At 36.9% G+C, this 17,500-nt stretch overlaps 1 protein-coding gene across 4 annotated transcripts in view; it reads left to right on the forward strand.

Annotated features, from left to right (window-relative positions):
* LOC138014433 (centrosomal protein of 112 kDa-like) overlaps nt 1–17,500 on the forward strand; it is a 79,228-nt gene that overhangs the window by 15,206 nt on the left and 46,522 nt on the right. For 3 of the 4 annotated variants that reach the window (XR_011125312.1, XM_068861500.1, XM_068861501.1), the window contains 8 exons: nt 132–249; nt 614–670; nt 5,328–5,379; nt 11,083–11,128; nt 11,793–12,057; nt 12,230–12,266; nt 13,226–13,290; nt 16,052–16,138. Coding sequence is in view for 3 of the 4 variants with exons in the window: in XM_068861500.1 (XP_068717601.1) it covers nt 132–249; nt 614–670; nt 5,328–5,379; nt 11,083–11,128; nt 11,793–12,057; nt 12,230–12,266; nt 13,226–13,290; nt 16,052–16,138 (727 nt within the window). In the remaining variant the exon portion in view is untranslated. The remainder of the gene's footprint in view (nt 1–131; nt 250–613; nt 671–5,327; nt 5,380–11,082; nt 11,129–11,792; nt 12,058–12,229; nt 12,267–13,225; nt 13,291–16,051; nt 16,139–17,500) is intronic. The other variant, XM_068861502.1, reaches the window with a different exon arrangement.

Raw genomic sequence — 17,500 nt, forward strand, 5'->3', positions numbered from 1 at the left:
GAATGACGAAAATAATTTTATTAATACTACATTGTACATCAAAATAATAAGTGTGGACAGTTTCCAAAGATTTGACTGTGGAATAACAGAAAATTGCTGGTTTGCTTCATTAGAACACTTCTTATTTACAGGAAAAATCGTAATTTATATGCACAGTTGTTACTTCACATGGTTAAACGTGGTCTTTTGGAGGATCCATTCACAAGGCGACCAGAGGCAGGACCACTTCAGGCATTACCATCCTACATGGTGGGTCTCTTTGTATTCATGTACAGTATGTTGTGTTTCAAATTTTTTGGTTTCAAATTTTTTAAAAGCAGTTTTCTTTGTTTCATATACATTAACATGATCTGATACAGAGTAAAATCAGAATTGAAGAAGCTTAAACAATTTCGAACCAGGAAAAAAATTTGAAGCACAACATTATACGTTGCCATAATTTTAAATCCAGTTTACAGTAGTTTCTAACATGCATGGAAAAATTCTGCCACTCTGGTCGGCTGAAGTCTGAGCAGTTTAAGTGTAACACCATTGCAATACGTGTATGTGCAACACTTATAGTCAAACAGACATGGTAATTAGTATGCATAACATCCAAATGTGGTTTTTGCAGTCTATATATCTTGATGAACCTGTCAGCAAAAAGAGTGCTAGTGTGGAACTTGAAGAGGTATGGCTCTCATTGCAGATCAATAAGTTTTCATTGTATGTTACAAGTGCAATGATGCTGTCTTGCAAAATGCCACATAGTGCCCCCAAAAATCCACTTCTGCTGTGGCGTTTACCCCATTATTTAAATCATCGTAAAAGTTTGAAGGGAAAGTTGGGGTCCCCTTGAAATGTTCAAGGTGTCTACAGTATTAGCATTACAGTGTGTGTTTCACTCTTCAAAAAAACATAATTTAATATATTTAGCCAAGCCTAAAAGCGGAGCTTCCAGGTTATTTCTCATTTGTGTTTGGTTGAAAACAGGGGTCCTCAAATACCTACTGGTATATGTATGAAACTAATTAACTTCCCTGGACTTAATTATCCATAGCAATGTGGCTTAGAATAATATGTCATTTTAAAAGTTATAAAAATGGGCTTTTCAATGAAAAAAATTCAGCATAAAAACCAAGGACTTTTCAGAATAACAAAAATATTGTTCGGGTACAGTCTTTTTAATTTAGTTAACCAATATTTCCACCAAATTTGGCTAAAAAAGAATTTATGAATTTTTTTTGAATTTTTTAATTATCTGTTACCACCTGTCATTTCTCCATGACAACAAACAAAGGCGATTGTGTTTTGCATAATTAATTACGCTTCAGAGTTCGATGGGCAAGAAAATATGAATAGAATTAGATCCTTCAAAAGGTTTTTTAACCAGACTTTCTGAATTTTAAGTCCAAAATATTAAGTTTTCATTCATGAGAGGTTGATTTGATGATCAAGCATGATTTTCAACGCGAAAAAGATGGCCATGAAGTGTAGTTCGTGGCATTAAAAAATATGGGCTCAAAATAATGGCTTGTATGCAATTTTTATCTTCATCATTAACCTCAATTCCTAGATGGTATTGTCTAGCTGCCATTCTAAAATTGCTTGAAATTGTTTTCCTGATATTTTCCCCATCCTTTAGCACAGGCTTTTCTGTGAAAAATCATTTCGAAGTTTGTCCTCTAAGTTTGTCGCCCGAATTATTTATTTAATTAATTATCTGAGATCAACAACGCAGCAAGATCTTCATCCCTCTCTCTCTCTCAACAAAACATTGCTGCTACTGCTCTGGTGAGCGTCAAACTCGCTAGTGCAAGAAAAACCCGCAACCCGTCAAATTTTTCACGCATACTTGAGAAAGACAAGAAAAGTGGCAATGCCACTGATGCTTTTCAGGTTTATGTAATTATGATAAAGACGGTAAACCTTTTTACTGCATAGTTAGGTTGAAAATAAATTTTCAAAACCTGAATCAATGCCACTTGATTCCCGTGGCGCTTTCCGGGAAAACTGCCGTGAAACAATGAGACCACGGTGGCCCAAAAGCTATTTGAGCAATATTTTTAAACACGTCATCTTGATCTGGACGAAAATTATCACTACAGCACAGAACAGACAGAACTTATGCATGTTTTCCCTAGATTATCAATAAAATGTTAAGTTGAATGAGCTTTTGTGGATTCGGTCGAAGAGTTAGTCTGTGTGTGTTTTTATTTTTAGGACATTCAATGACTTGTCACAACACCAAAGACAATGTGGGATTGCTCTGTTTCTAAAACAACAACAACTAACATATCTTTCCCTTTTTTATTTCGTTATTTCATATACAGGGGAAAAACAACCATAACCTAAATATATTTTAGCAAGGCAGGTGCCGCAGAAAAAATCATAAAAATATTAAATTTGCATGAACTGCAGTTCCTGGTTCACACAAAAATAAATTGCACAGTGCTTTACCCCTGTCAGAGCAGAACTAACAACTTTTTTTAATTCCAAGAGCCAAATTTAATGCTATTTTTTGAGAAGGAATCGAAAAAAGTCACGGATTACACATGTATGTTACGTGTGAAATCATGTGAACGGCCTTTGAACCGATTGTTTTGTAAAAGAATAAAGAAAAAATTCTGAGAGCTTTTGTAAACTGTAACCACCAACACATTAAAATTCTAGCTTGCTTGTCTGCTCAAAATACAATAAGCCAGAGTGCCCGGTCTGGCGACCAGGTAATTTTTCTCACTTGCCCGAAGCCAAATGTTAGTCGCCTCAGGCGACCGGGCGCAGTTAGAGCACAGCTTTGCAGTTGTTAACACAGCTTGGTGGAGAATACTAAACCTTACCATATCTTATACACTCTGACAGTGATAAACAGGAAGCTCCTATTCAGACCCCTTCGCAGTATTCTTATAAAAAACGATTTCGAAAAACTTTTAAGTAGAAAAATTAATGAGAGCAAAGTAACATGACATTTCGACGACTTATTTTATAGTACTTGGGATGTGAGAAAATTAAATTAGCAAAAGTTACATGAAAACATTCATGTTAAACAAAAATGTAAAATTGATATATATTCATGTAAAAACGTTCACGCGAATACACTGTAGAATCCGCTTGCGTATTCAGTTTCGGTCTTTTGTTTTTGATCAAGAGCATTTCAAATATCAAACAATGCCACGGCATTTCTTGAGGACTTAAAAGTTTTTAATTAAATTGTCAGGTGTTAAGGTATGCTCAAACCTGAAATGTTTTCCTATCACAGAATGTTTATGTTCTTCTACGCATTGATGGAGATGGCAGCAAGTGTAACCAATATAATTTGCATTGCACAAGTCACATGTGAATTCATATACTACACTTTGCTCATTTATCAGGGGAGGCTTTTCTTCCGTAACTCTCAGATGATCAGTGATCTTTTTGCTTGTGAACACTGGCTGCAGTTGCTGATTAATTTTCGTTCCGAGGTCGCCAAGTATACTTTGAGTCAAAAGTCAGATATTCCCAAGAGAATAATTATCTGCATTTGATGAAGTCTCTGCATATGTTAAGGAAAATCGAAAAAAGTGCTCTTTCGGACCATCACAGCAAACATACTGACGAGAAAATGTGCAAGCAAAGGAGATGAATTGCAGTTTAAAATAAACGACTACAATCAAAGAAAATTCGACAGTATACATGGAATTTTAAGTTCGTGACGAAGGCCCCAGCTGTATTCTCGTAGGTTATAGCTGTGCTTAAAATAAACACCAGAGGCATGTTAATTGAAATTGATCAGAAAGACCTCTTTTCATTGGTTAACTTGCGGACTGTTCCGTCTGTGGTTGATACATGTATGATCTCTGTAAACAATTTCATGATTGGTGAAAAGGTGGAATCATTCCACCGAAGAGGAAACTACAACTAAAATATACAATACACTGTACACACACACACAAGAGGAAGATTAGGAAATTTTAGACTAAACTTGAAGTTTTAGACATTTTGAGGAGTCTTCAACTTTTCCAAGCCTGGTGAGCGTAGATTTACACTTCAAGCTTGTTATGTATACTGTGCACAAGATATGTAAATACTGTAGATGTCTTATCTGCTAACTATTGGAATGTTTCGAGTCAAAAACGGATTATAATATTCCCAAGAGAATATCTGTGTTTTATAAAATCTCTGCTTGTGTTTAACGAAGTTGAATGAAGTTCTCTTTCGGACCATCACAGAAAACATACCAATGAGACAATGCAAGCAATGGAGATGAATTGCAGTTTGAGATAAACGACTATAATCGAAGAAAATTTGACGGTACATGTATACATGGAATTGAACAAATTGAAAACCTGATTGTACGATTTTAAATACGTGACGAGGCAAAGCTGTGCTTAAAATAAATGCCAGAGGACGTGTTAATTGAAATCGATCAGAAAGACCTCTTCTCATTGGTAAACTTGCAGACTGTTCCGTATGTGGTCGATATGATTTTTGTAAACAATTTCATGATTCGTCGAAAGGCGGAATCATTCGGTCGGGAAAACCACAATTAAAATAGACCATCCTGATTGGTTTACAAGCAGAATGTCTCGTGAAAAATAATCACATTCAAAAGTACAGATTTAAATGGAGGTCTGTTGTTTGCACATACATGTGTGAACCACACAAATAAATCCCTTCACTGAGGCCCATGATATGGTCATGTGATACTGGTCACATTGGCATGCCTGGAGGGGTGGACGTACATACATGTACTTACAGACGGATAGTTGTATGATGACGTCAAAGCAAAAAAAACCAAAATTTTTTGCATCGATGGGTTACCATTATTTTCTTGACCATGGAGCTCAGCTATCATTATTGTAGAGAATAATTTTATAAATTGACTGGAAGTACTAAAAATAATTTGTTATGTAATAATTATATTAACTGTGTCAGCTAGGGTCAGCTTCTGTACATAATATCAGGGCATCAATGTCATGTATGGTTTCATTTATAATTAAGTTACAAAACCATAACCTGTGGTAGGCAAAAATCTTAACAAAACCATAGATACGCCCAACTACATTGTAGGATTGGATCCTTTAACCCATTGACTCCCAGGGGTTCCCCATTGATGAGTAAAATCGTCTGGCGTTAGACAGAGTAAAATACTAAGTACAGCTTGTATGGCCGGTTTATGCCAGTTCAGGGGTGAAAGGGTTAAAGGGATTTTTTGTCATCATAATAAAAACATGGCTTCATATACATGTACCTTGTTATATTTGTTCCCTTGAATTTGCATTTGGTTTTAAATTGGATGGCTAGTTCTTTTATTTCTGTAAGTTTTTTTTGCCAGCAATCACTTACTCTGTTTACTGTTTAATTTCTAGGAATTCGGCCATCACCCCCCTGACTGGCTCAAAGAAATTGCCAGTTCATCAGGTATGGGGCAAATTCAAATTATCATTATACAGTAAATGTTCACTCAGCAGACCAAATGAAACGTTCATGGACAGAGAACACATTTGCAGTGACCGTCCTGCTTCTGATTAATATTTCATACAAGTGCAGTCAAACAATTTAAGATCTTGATCGCAGTCAGTCTTCCTTTTCCTTTAAGTTCCATTGAGTTGTGCAGTTGCGACTGCGCGCCGATGGCTCAGTTGGTTGAGCACCAGGCTGCCATGCAGTAGGGTGTGAGTTTGACTCCGGCCGGACCAACACTCAGGGTCTTTAAATAACTGAAGACAAAGTGCTGCCTTTGTAATTACATTAGATTTTCAAGTCTTCTCAGATAAGGACTCCACGTTCATTAGTTCCCTCTGGGAAGTTAATGAACCCACCACTATTTGAGAAGTGTAGGTGATGAAGTTCCTGGTGTTGTGGCTGTCCTCTGTGATGATATGGTTGGGTTGGTATAGCAGGTCCACATCAGCTGAATAGCTGCCAAAACTTCAACCTGCTCAAACAAATAAATAAATAGCAAACAAACAAACAAACACTTTAAAATAGGCAAGAAAGGGCTTTGCCAGAGTTACATCCAACCTTCAGTCTCTCCTTTTTGCCTTGCCCCAATCACTCCATCCTGTTCTTGAATAAGTGGGACTTGCTGTTACTCAATCTCACAACTTGTTGGATCTAACTTAATAAGGGAAGCTGCGAGAACTCCCAATGAGATTCTATGAATATCACCTACATGTACTTTCAGAGTGACAAATAGAGTAAACACTACAAAGTTACTGTTTTTCTCCACCCTATTTCCTACTGTAGTTTCCTGGCCTAATTGAAAAGGTATTGACACCCCTCCTTGCACTAAACAAAATACTGTATATTGGTACTGTGGCCTGTGAATGACCTTAACTCATTCACTCTTCGGGTGCCCTAGGACACCCACAGTTGATGAGTAAAATCTGTTAAGTCTCTCACAAATCAGGGCTTGAAATTGTGACCAATTCAGTCGCTGAATTTTTTCCTTTTGCAACTAAAATATCTGGAGGAGTCGCAAATTCTGTGCTCTTTCAAAACAAAAGGGTTAGCAGTTGCCACTTTACTGCTTTTTTTACTAAAATAAATGAAGAAATGACAAAATTATTTTGTTTCCCGCCTTGAGTTTTCTTTCATTCTGAAAGTAGAGTAATTGTTGCGTAATTTCACTGCGATATTACGTGCACAACTCCATTCCTTCTATATCATTCACCATTTTCAGCGGTTTCTTTCAACACAAGTATTGTGGGCTCATATTTTGTTTTGCTACGCCACTGACAACACAATGCAGCACAACGATTTTGCAACTAAATTTTCGTATATCTTGTTGCAAAATTGCAACTGTTTTTTTTTTTTTGTTAATTTCAAGCCCTGCTGAAATGATGATTACTCCAGGATTTGAGAAAAGATAATACTTCTCCTGAAAATATATTGAGGCGATTAGCAGATGTTCTGGTTTCAAATATTTCTTGGTTTGAAAATTTCTTTTTTTTGAACCAGTTCACATTTTTCAAACTGAGTTGAAACTTTCAAACCAGGGTAAAGTTTTTAAAACTGTTCTCTTAATTAATCAACTGTCTTAAAAGGGGATTTTCCTTTTTTGAGGGGTGAAGTACAAAAACATGGGCTTGGTTTTTAAGGGGTCTCAAAAAAAATACAACAAAAGAAACCTTTTTTTTTCTGTTGATCAACTTCTCCTACCCCTCCCTGATCTTCACCATTGATTCTATCCTTCCCCACCCTTCTTTCACACATCAATCCCCCTGATCTTCCGGGTAGTTCCCCCCCCCCCCCCCCTCTCGAATACCACATATACATTCGGAGGATGGACTGTTCACTTGAATGAAAGTTAGGAAGTTTTTTCCTAGCTTATTTTTTCTGTCATTGCTAATTGACAACCAATTCTCTTTTTGTAATGGGGAAGTAATGTGATGAGCAAGCCTGTAAATACATTGTAAGCGCTGGTAAATTTCTCAGGTAAATTTGAGTTTTTGACTGGACAGGCAGACCGGGGTCTTCTGTTACAATGTGAAATTAAAAAATATATTTTCACTCAAGAAAGCCAAATGCGAAGGTGGCCTTTTAATACAATGTATATGGCCGTAATGCATAATAAGTTTCATTTTGATTTGTTTTCATTTGCAGCTTGCATTTCACGTCCTCTTACTAGTAATGCCATGCCCATATTCATGCAGTTCGGATTTCAAAATTTGCGCCAGGTGTTTCCCAAAAACCCATTGTTACAGTGATTTAAATTAAGTAACACAAGGTTACTGTTCCACAATTGCATGTTGTTTGCATTTTCATCAGACTGATAAGATTTTATGACCAGTCTTGGGGTGCAGGGATGGCGCAGTGGTGAGAGCACTCGCCTCCCACCAATGTGGCCTGGGTTTGACTCCCAGACTCGGCGTCATATGTGGGTTGATTTTGTTGGTTCTCTACTCTGCACCGAGAGGTTTTCTCCAAGTACTCCGGTTTTCCCCTCTCCTCAAAAACCAAAATTTGATTTGATTTGCTTTAACTTGTTAATTCAATTTACAGTGTCCGTGATTAGTGCTCTACAGTGCTAGATTAGACACTTAAATAAAGTTCCTTTCCTTTCCTTACGGTGAATTTTCTGGGGCTCAAATTACATTCCTTACCGCAACCTCAATAACTAAATTAGAAAAGTTAACGTTATTGCGTATGCACAAACAAAAGCGGAAACATTTCAGGATTTGTGCAAATGTATTTTGTTTGAATAGAATGACAAAAACAAAAAAGCAACAACATAAGGATAGAATGGCAAAACGAAAGCAAAAATATTGTCAAAACAGCATTGGGCAGTGCACGTGTGTTTGGATCATTTTAATTGTCATGCAACAAAACACAAGTTCGAAACCTTTCAATAAAAGAAACCAAGGACTTGAAATGCTGTAAAGACAAATAGATAAACCACCTCTTCAAATCTCAGGTCTGTGCGGTACATAGTCATAATTTGCCGAAGCATTTCACACGATGACGCCTTGTTAGTGGACCATCTGTTGTCCACAAATATGGCGGCCGGTAATCAACGAAAACACCTGGAGTTCAATTTGCCACGAAAGCGCTTACTTTCGCTCATGAGGTAAAATACTTTCGTGTTGTAAACTGATGATGTCACTATAATTATGGAAGTCATCAAGACGCCAACATATATTTTGGCAAATTATAATGTCCAAAATGTATCTTTCCCCGGTCAAGTCACGATCTCTTCGGTGAAAACTCTTTTGACATTTATTGATTAAATAACAACAACATCTCTTTAGATTTTAAACACTCATTCTGTTTAATGTAAAGAAGAGAATTTCATAAGTGAGATGAATTTAGTAGACAAAATCAACGTATACTCATCATAGCATTTCTCATGTTCTATGAAAGTGCAAAAAAACCTCAGCCCCTCTTAAAGGTGCAGTGTCATGCTATTTCAGTCAAACTTCAAAACACTAAAATAATATGTCTTTGCATCAAGCAAGACCAAAATATAATGGTGTAGTTTTGTTGCCCTGAAGTGCACTAAAGCTATTCTTTGTCATGGATGGAGAGGATGCAAATGGATTGAAACTTGAAAAAACTGGAATTTTTTTTTTCAAGTTTGTAGATGGTTTTCACAGAAAATGTGTTGTGTGAGCTAAAGTACTAATTTAGATTTTCACCTAAATTTGACCTAGAAAAAGCAAATTTACCATGACAAGTGCCCCTTTAAACGTTGACGTTTTTGTTCCAATTTGCTTAAAATAAATACCATGCGTCATAAAACATATGGCATTAAGGACCAGTGATTCTCTGTCTGTGATTCACTGTGCGGGAAAATACACATGCATGTGAATATTTCAAATATCAAATTCAAAATACTGTTTTTAAATACATTGGTCTGAAAAAACTAGCTAAATCTCCTAAAAACTTGTGGCTTGTATTATCTTCGATTGGTCACCCAGAAATATGAAAGTACTATCACACAAGTTGGGTTCAATGAGTAGTAGCATATCGTATGTAAATCTGGTGAATGTTCCAAGGATTTTTTGTTCTTGACAAAGTTTTCCCATTTGCCCAAACTGTGTCACACGAGACCATCACCTGTGGCTATTTCGATTCTATATTACATGTAATACTTCATCTTGCAGAGAAGAGCAGTTATCTCCCTACAGAACTTCAGACATTTGAATGGAATCTTGAACTATTTTCTTAAAATTCATCCGAAAGTGACTGAAGAATAATTTGAATAGCAACAATCTTCCCACATGAATCCTGACTTAACTTTAGTGATTTTACTTGAAAGACCTTGCACGTGATTGCCATCAATATGTTTAGGTCTGACGTTAAATCACAAAACATAATGATTTTCCTGTCAATCAAATAGCAGGCTACCATGTTTTGGCTGCTAATGGCTACGGGCAATACAAAAGATTTGAACCACTTGAAAAAGCTTTTAATAATCAAGAAGAAAAAAAACGAGACAATGAAAATGAGAAGCTTGGAAATTTATAAAGTGACCTGACTAGAGTGTAATGTGAAGTGCTAGATTTCAATCCCATATGAACCATGTGAGCGTTAGCCCTACAGATGGAAATGGGCCCACACAAGGACAGAGAAAAACTCTGACCAGGGTGGGAATTGAACCCACGACCTTCGGGTTAGATCTCCGCCGCTCTACCGACTGAGCTACAAGGTCAGACGGGAGCAGGCCGTGGGAAGTGAAGATGTTAAAGTCACGGCAATGAACATGTACAAGTACAAGGAAAGGCCACGCCTACACAAACGTTGGCCGTGTAGCACTTATATTTTAAACAGAGTTAACTGACTAGAGTGTAATGTGAAGTGCTAGATTTCAATCCCATATGAACCATGTGAGCGTTAGCCCTACAGATGGAAATGGGCCCACACAAGGACAGAGAAAAACTCTGACCAGGGTGGGAATTGAACCCACGACCTTCGGGTTAGATCTCCACCGCTCTACTGACTGAGCTACAAGGTCAGACGGGAGCAGGCCGTGGGAAGTGACGATGTTAAAGTCACGGCAATGAACATGTACAAGTACAAGGAAAGGTTACGTTTATACAAACGTTGGCCGTGTAGCACTTATATTTTAAACAGAGTTAACTGACTAGAGTGTAATGTGAAGTGCATGAAATTTCCATCAGTAGGGCTACCGCTCACATGGTTCATATGGGATTGAAATCTAGCACTTCACATTACACGCTAGTCAGTTAACTCTGCTTAAAATATAAGTGCTACACGGCCAACGTTTGCATAAACGTAACCTTTCCTTGGAAATTTATAAAGTGGTCTGCCACAGGCACCCCACTTAATAATTGTCTGACCAGGGTGGCTGCTTGTCAGGTCAAGCCTTGTCCCTGGCCTGACATAAGACAGGCCTATGGCAAATACATGTAATTATTTGCAGACTTGGTGATAAGCCCTACCCTTTCAAAGAGAAGGTTATTGTTGCACCCTCACCCCACCCCTCATTGAGGAGTAAAATCATCTGGGGGACAGACTAAAATCTATTAAGTCGATCTCACAATGGGTCAATGTGGTTTATGGTCAACCCTTTTGTAGAATGGCTCAAAATACAGGTGTACCAAAACTAAATTAAAATAGGGCCAAACCCCAATATTACAGTTCCCTGTTACATTTTAGGAAGTGCATTTTCAGATGCATCTGCAAGTGGCCCTGTACTCCCAAGGTTTGCCATAATTTCTTGCTATGTGACCTAACCTAACCCTAATCATAATGTTATTTACGTTGATTTCAGCGGTAGCCTCGCAGCTCCGACAAGGTCTCACCTGATTGGAGACCACCCTTGAGGTTTAACAAAAGAACAAATAACAGAAACAATGGCCCTTTTGTTTTAGGCCTAGGGTCCATTGTTTCTGTTATTTGTTCTTTTGTTAAACCTCAAGGGTGGTCTCCAATCAGGTGAGACCTTGTAAGAGCTGCGAGGTGACCCGATTTCAGATTCACATCTGTTTTTCCATCACATTAGTTTGATATATGTGCGTACAATACATTTTGCAAAAGATAGAGAAGGCATAACAAAAGTTACAGTAAACATACAATTTATAATTAAGATGTAGCTCTTGCACTTAGATGGTGTAAGGAACAGGAACTAAGTACAAGAAGTAAATATTGAAGGAAAAAGGGGGTAAAATGGGAGAGGATTTTCTTATTGGCATCTTTTTATTAATACTCAGTGCCTTAAGTGTGTTTTATGCATTGTAAGCCATCACAAAAAATTACAAACAAATCAACTGTACACACAGTGATCATGCTCTGCACTGTCTTTCTTCTAATTTTTTTTATTGAAAACATTAATTTCCCAAATCATGCTATCCTTTTCTTTGTTTTAGAGAGTTACCAACCACAGGTGGTCTAAATTCTATACAACAACCACGATCCACAACTTACACTAACTCCAGTAGAGACGACAAGCATGGTCGTGAAGTGGCACCCGGATTTGATCCTGATTGGGATGAAAAACAGTACAAAGGAAGCCTCTCCCAAGGATATAATGGTGACATTTTAGAGTCAATATATGGAGGAAATATTTCACCACCATCTCATCAGAGTCCTTTAGAATATCATCATTCTGATTCAGGCTATCTGACATCTCCTGTAAGAAAACTGTTTATTACTTGCATTTCATTTGAAATAATTTGATTGGTTTGTTGTTGTTGTTGTTGTTATTATTATTATTATTATTATTATTATTATTATTATTAAAAGTAAAGTAACATATACTGCTCTTTGTACTGCAAATCTTTAAAGCAATTTTATTGGTTTCCAGCCATCAAAGACAAAACACTACAATGGATTTACTAGAGGTTGGTAATGTCAATTATTATTAGCAATTTTTCCAATTTTCCCATTTTTTTTCCCATTTTTTTTTAAGGTGGCTGGAATGAGTTTCACTACTTTTAAGAACCTTTTTATTAGAAGGGCTGTCACTACAACACTGTATCACGTAACAGCAATGTTATGGTACAATGAAATTTTTCGAATAATTAAGGTAGCTCTGAATTGGCTCCCAAGAATGAATTTTTTTAAGCTTTGCTGATAAGTGGACCCATCAAGTGAATTTAGTTAACTGTTGAGGTTCCTTAAAGAACAAATTCGCATTTAGCGACCATAGTTTCATGCACCTTTCAGCCGCAAGATGGCAGGATTCCATGTCCCGAGGGCAGAAATCTTGAAATTTTTTAAACTTCCCACATTGATTTTTTGTTCATTTTTGGACGATGTGGAGATAATTGTAAATAAAATCTGTTTCTGAAAAGAAAAGTAGTGGTCACCGAGCATCTTAGATCGTTAAATCCAAGCAAAGCCATAACAATGGCCATCTGCCCTATCATTGTTCATTTTAGTCCTTACTGTGTGCGCTCGATGCATGACATGTTATGTGAATTTGTTTTCGCTGTAAGGATGCGCAGTAGCAATGGGCGCGAACGTCCTTAAATTTGGACAAAAGATTATTTTTTCAACATTAGAACAAAGCATATTATATGATAATAAATTATGTGTATTTGAAAGAGCTGTTTAAGGGATCAAAAGATTATATATATATATACTGTATATAACAATCATGATAATTAATAATTTATCAAACTTAATAATAATTAATAATAACTTAATAATAATTAATAATAATAATTAATAATAATAATTAATAATTTATCATAAATACGTAATTATTCTTCTACCTTTTGTATCCACTTCTTCCTGTAACATTTTTAGTTACTATTGGTTTGGTCAATATTTTTTATTTTCACTTTTCTAAACTAAGGTATCTCGTCTTTGAATGGAACACTTAAAGATGATCACAGCTTTAATCGTTCAAGTGACAGAGAGGTATTGATCATCAAACTTGTCGTTGCTCTATCACTTTTGTAATACACTTTTATACGACTGTTGTAAGCTTTTTATCACTTTGTTTTCTGTCGATCTTAGCTTAACAGTTAATAGTTAATGACTGTTTTGACTGGTAAAACTGAAAATAAAATTATAATTATTCAGTTCTGTATTGGAGACAAGTGCATGGTGAATATTATGATGACCAAGTAGATTTTAGAGAAAAAAATCAAGTTCCAGTTGGTATTTGAACTCTTCACCCACTAACCTTCCTGGATGATATAACCACTGAGCTACTAGAGACTCTGTGATGAGCAAGGATTGATGTCTGTGGGCTTTGACAGCCTAACAGGGACTGAAACAATAAAATATGGGTTAGCGACTGTTGTGAGTGTTTTGTTTTCAAATACACACACGTGCTTACTTTACAATGTACTGCACAAAGCGAAGCTGAGTACAGTATTGAAAATTTCGAGTTCATTGTACAGTAAGCAAGTCTGTGTATTTGTAAACAAAACACGAACTAACAGTCTCTGACCCTTTCAATATTCAATTTGAGTTCACTGCTGGCGATAGACTTACAGTGGCTTCCCACGCGACTTGTTTGAATGAGAAAACAATGAACTAAAGAAAATCAAAATTGAAAACAAGAACATTCAACTTAAAACTCATTTTTATTCAACATTCACTACCAATAACAAACATTTTTGACAAAGGTACACACACTTCGGCATTAAATTTAACTTACAAAAGAGAGCGAGAGTTGCCAAGAAAACTTGCAAAAAAACTCAGTTTTGCTCAACTCACCATTGAAAATAGACACACTCCAAGTGGTTTGCCTTTTTGTGTTTTTCGGGATTGCAGCGTCAATTATTTCAGTAATTTTTTCCTCCTCAACCTCGGAAAATCTTGAACTTGAAGCCATGTACATTTGAAGTTGAAGAACACTACACAGTTTTTATGCGTTATTGTAATAATGCACTCTGTCACTTTGATGTCGCTAGGTAACGGGAACTCACATGATCAGTTTTAACCAATGACGTGTGAAGATTTTAGACAGTGAACGAAGATTGAATATTAAAGACAGTTAACTCCCATGTACATGTACTGTATAACAAAAGGTCATATTCTAGCTATTGAAACAATCCTTCTTCAGGCCCTGAGCTTTGCGGCTCAGTAGATGTCCACCAACAGCCACCTCCAATTCAGTGAATAGTTGTTTTAGTATGTACTAAAACTGTGAGATAATATAGCACAAAAAGATGAATTTAAACATTTATTCCTGCTATGATTACAACATTTTTAGGCGTAAATTACGACCAAATTGCGCAGAGGTGAAAAATTAGCAAAGGATATCAGGAGTTTGAGTAGCCAATCAGCGACTGCGTTCAATGCTCTCCACTGTTTTAGTATATACTGATAACTGTTGTTAAACACGAAGGTGCGCTATATAAGGAAGTCTTCCCTGGGAAGATCGAGGCTCATTAATTTTGTCAGTCACCGTTGACGTGCGCGTTGACGTGTGTGGGACTATAAAAGGCACATGCAAATGATTTATCAATCAGCCGTGGACGCAACCGAGAGCTCTTTGATAATTTCTTCAATAAAAAGGCCCCTTGTGGCAATGTGTCCGTAGTATGCCATAAAATGTTATCTGTCGTTCTTTTTTCAAATTCCCAGTCCCTGTTTTTTTGCGCTCGAGAAATATCTTTTCGTGCTTCCGTCTTTGTGTTGCTGTTTGTGGGTCACCATCTTGGATAATTGATCAGTCGTGATTTGAATGAATTTGAACAAAAGCAGTGCATGAAGCGCCCCCTTTTATAGTGCCTCTTCGTGTTTAAATACAAACTGGCAAGTTATTGTAGGTTTTCCAGTTGTGGTGTTTGGGGTGTAGGTGCACTTAGGTATCTAAGATCTAAGGTATCACACTCACCTGATGTTACTTGAAAAGTGCACTCAATCTTGAGCAGAACGTAAACATTCAGAAATAATGAGGCATCACAATCCTTAATTGCCAGTTTGGGGGAAGCTGGCCTCAGTTCCAGTTCCATTGATAAATATTGGCCTTTCCTCTGGTCAAGTTCCATTTCGAATAACTGGTGATGGAAGATCATTACTTTATTTGGCAACAGCAGCCTTAAAGAAGGTCAACATTCTTTGAGCAGAGAACATTGAATTTCATTACTAGTCCAAAAAGTGATGTGGGAACAATGATGTGATGCTGAGGGCATTTCAGCAGCATCACTCACCTTATTGTTTATTTTTTACAGTCATGTACATACAATGTGTTAATTGCAATTTAAGGTGATTCCCATTTTTTGCACCACGCATCTCATACTGCTCATAACATTGCGACTTCAAATATGGCAGCCTTTCTCGCTGGCCATCTGAAGAGAGACAACAAAGGCCGCTTTTGCTGTTCAAGAGCTTTTAAGCACAATGATGATAACTCTTCGCGGTTATAAGATTATAAGATTATAGCCCAAACAAACAAGTAGGCTCATGTTTTCAGTAATATTCAGTAGCTTTTGTTATATAACAACAATTCTCACTGTTAACAAGATAAATTATTGTAAATGTCTACAGGTTTAAACCAAAATAATTCAATCTGTACATTGTGCCTTTACATGTTTACTTTGTTCTTTGATTGTTCAATATAACTGCAATTTACTTAGTTTTGAAGATATTAATTTTGGTTGCATGCAAGGATTATACAATTGCTTAATATATTATGGTGTGTGCTTACCGTTATTCCCCCAAGATTGAGCTAAGAACTAAAATGGTGGAAGCAAAGTATCATGAAGATAAGCTGAAACTTCAACAGCAACATGATGTCGCGGTTCAGAAGGTACCATTTCATCATATTTAATAGGTTATTTTATGGGCATCATGTTATGATTATATTAGCAGAGCTCCAGCGGCTGCCAAGCAGACCATCATACTCATAGGAACCCATGAGTTGCTGTTCTCATTGTAATCATGGCTCGTGGTATAATGCTCGTGGGCACGTATGCACAACAAAGTTGCCCAATAAATTAAAAAATTAATATCCTAACAGTAATAATAATAAGAAAAAGAATCAATCTGAATGAAATAATAATGAAATGAATCATATATTGAACTGCAGATATGAAATCAAGTTCAAACTCTGCTGAAGTCCTGAATGTTTCCCACTGCTCTCCGCAATTGCGTTCATACATGTTCGGCTTCACCGACAAGTAAACATTTGGTTCCAGGCTCTCAAACAAAAGAAGACGACATTAGGGCCGTTTATACGAGAGAAAATAAGCCGTGGCTTACTCTAGCCGCGGCGTACATAATACGCGAAAGGGACTATTTATACGAGTATAAACTCCCAGGCCAGGATAAGCCGCGGCTTGAGAAAGCCGTGAACGTAGATCTTGTACCATTTACTCCGGTGTTCGCGTCTTATGTAAGCCGCGACCAAAGTAAGCCGTGGCTTATTTCCTTTTTTTGTCACAGAGGGTTTCACTCCGTATGCTTCCAGCCAACCCCGCGTTAATTCTCATCCGTAAAGCTTAACTGAAGAAAGAAATTGGTGCAGAAGATATCTTAAAGGGGAGATTTTTCAACTCCGAGCGCATTCCAGTAAATCTTGCTGAAGTAATACAGCTTCAATTCGCAAAAGGACACAATGACGAGACGCCTTTTGAATGTCACGCACGCATTACAAAAATTATTTTGAAATATACGAGAAAGTACCGGTATTTCAGATGGCGTAAGTAAGTTTTGTTTGCGAATGAATATACTCCTTATTTCGTTGATTTTACTGCATTTCACTGCGCCGTTCGTCCAAGTCTTGCTCTTAGCGATATTTGTTATTGATCGACTAACTTTACTGACCGTCGATTTCTGTTGGCAAAACCGATGTCTTTCAAATTGAAAATAGTCCTGTTTCACGTTTTAATCACAGGAAAATATTTATTTCCCTCATTATGTCATTTGTTGATGCAGCGAGAAGTGAAAGTAATTTTCAAATGTCTGAAATTAAATATGAAGCGGAAGCGAGTGCATTGTTGACTCGAATTTCACTTGGAAGCACGCGTTACGTTATTTGAAATTTTGTCAAACACTTCACTGTTGACATAGCCATTGTCTTGCGCTGAAACTAACAATAAAACTTAAACAATGAAAAGACAATGGGTCAACTCATACATACTAATTATCTTTGATGAATGCGCGTTTTTGA

This window comes from Montipora capricornis, chromosome 8, assembly GCF_036669925.1.
Source record: "Montipora capricornis isolate CH-2021 chromosome 8, ASM3666992v2, whole genome shotgun sequence".
Classification (NCBI taxonomy): domain Eukaryota; kingdom Metazoa; phylum Cnidaria; class Anthozoa; order Scleractinia; family Acroporidae; genus Montipora; species Montipora capricornis.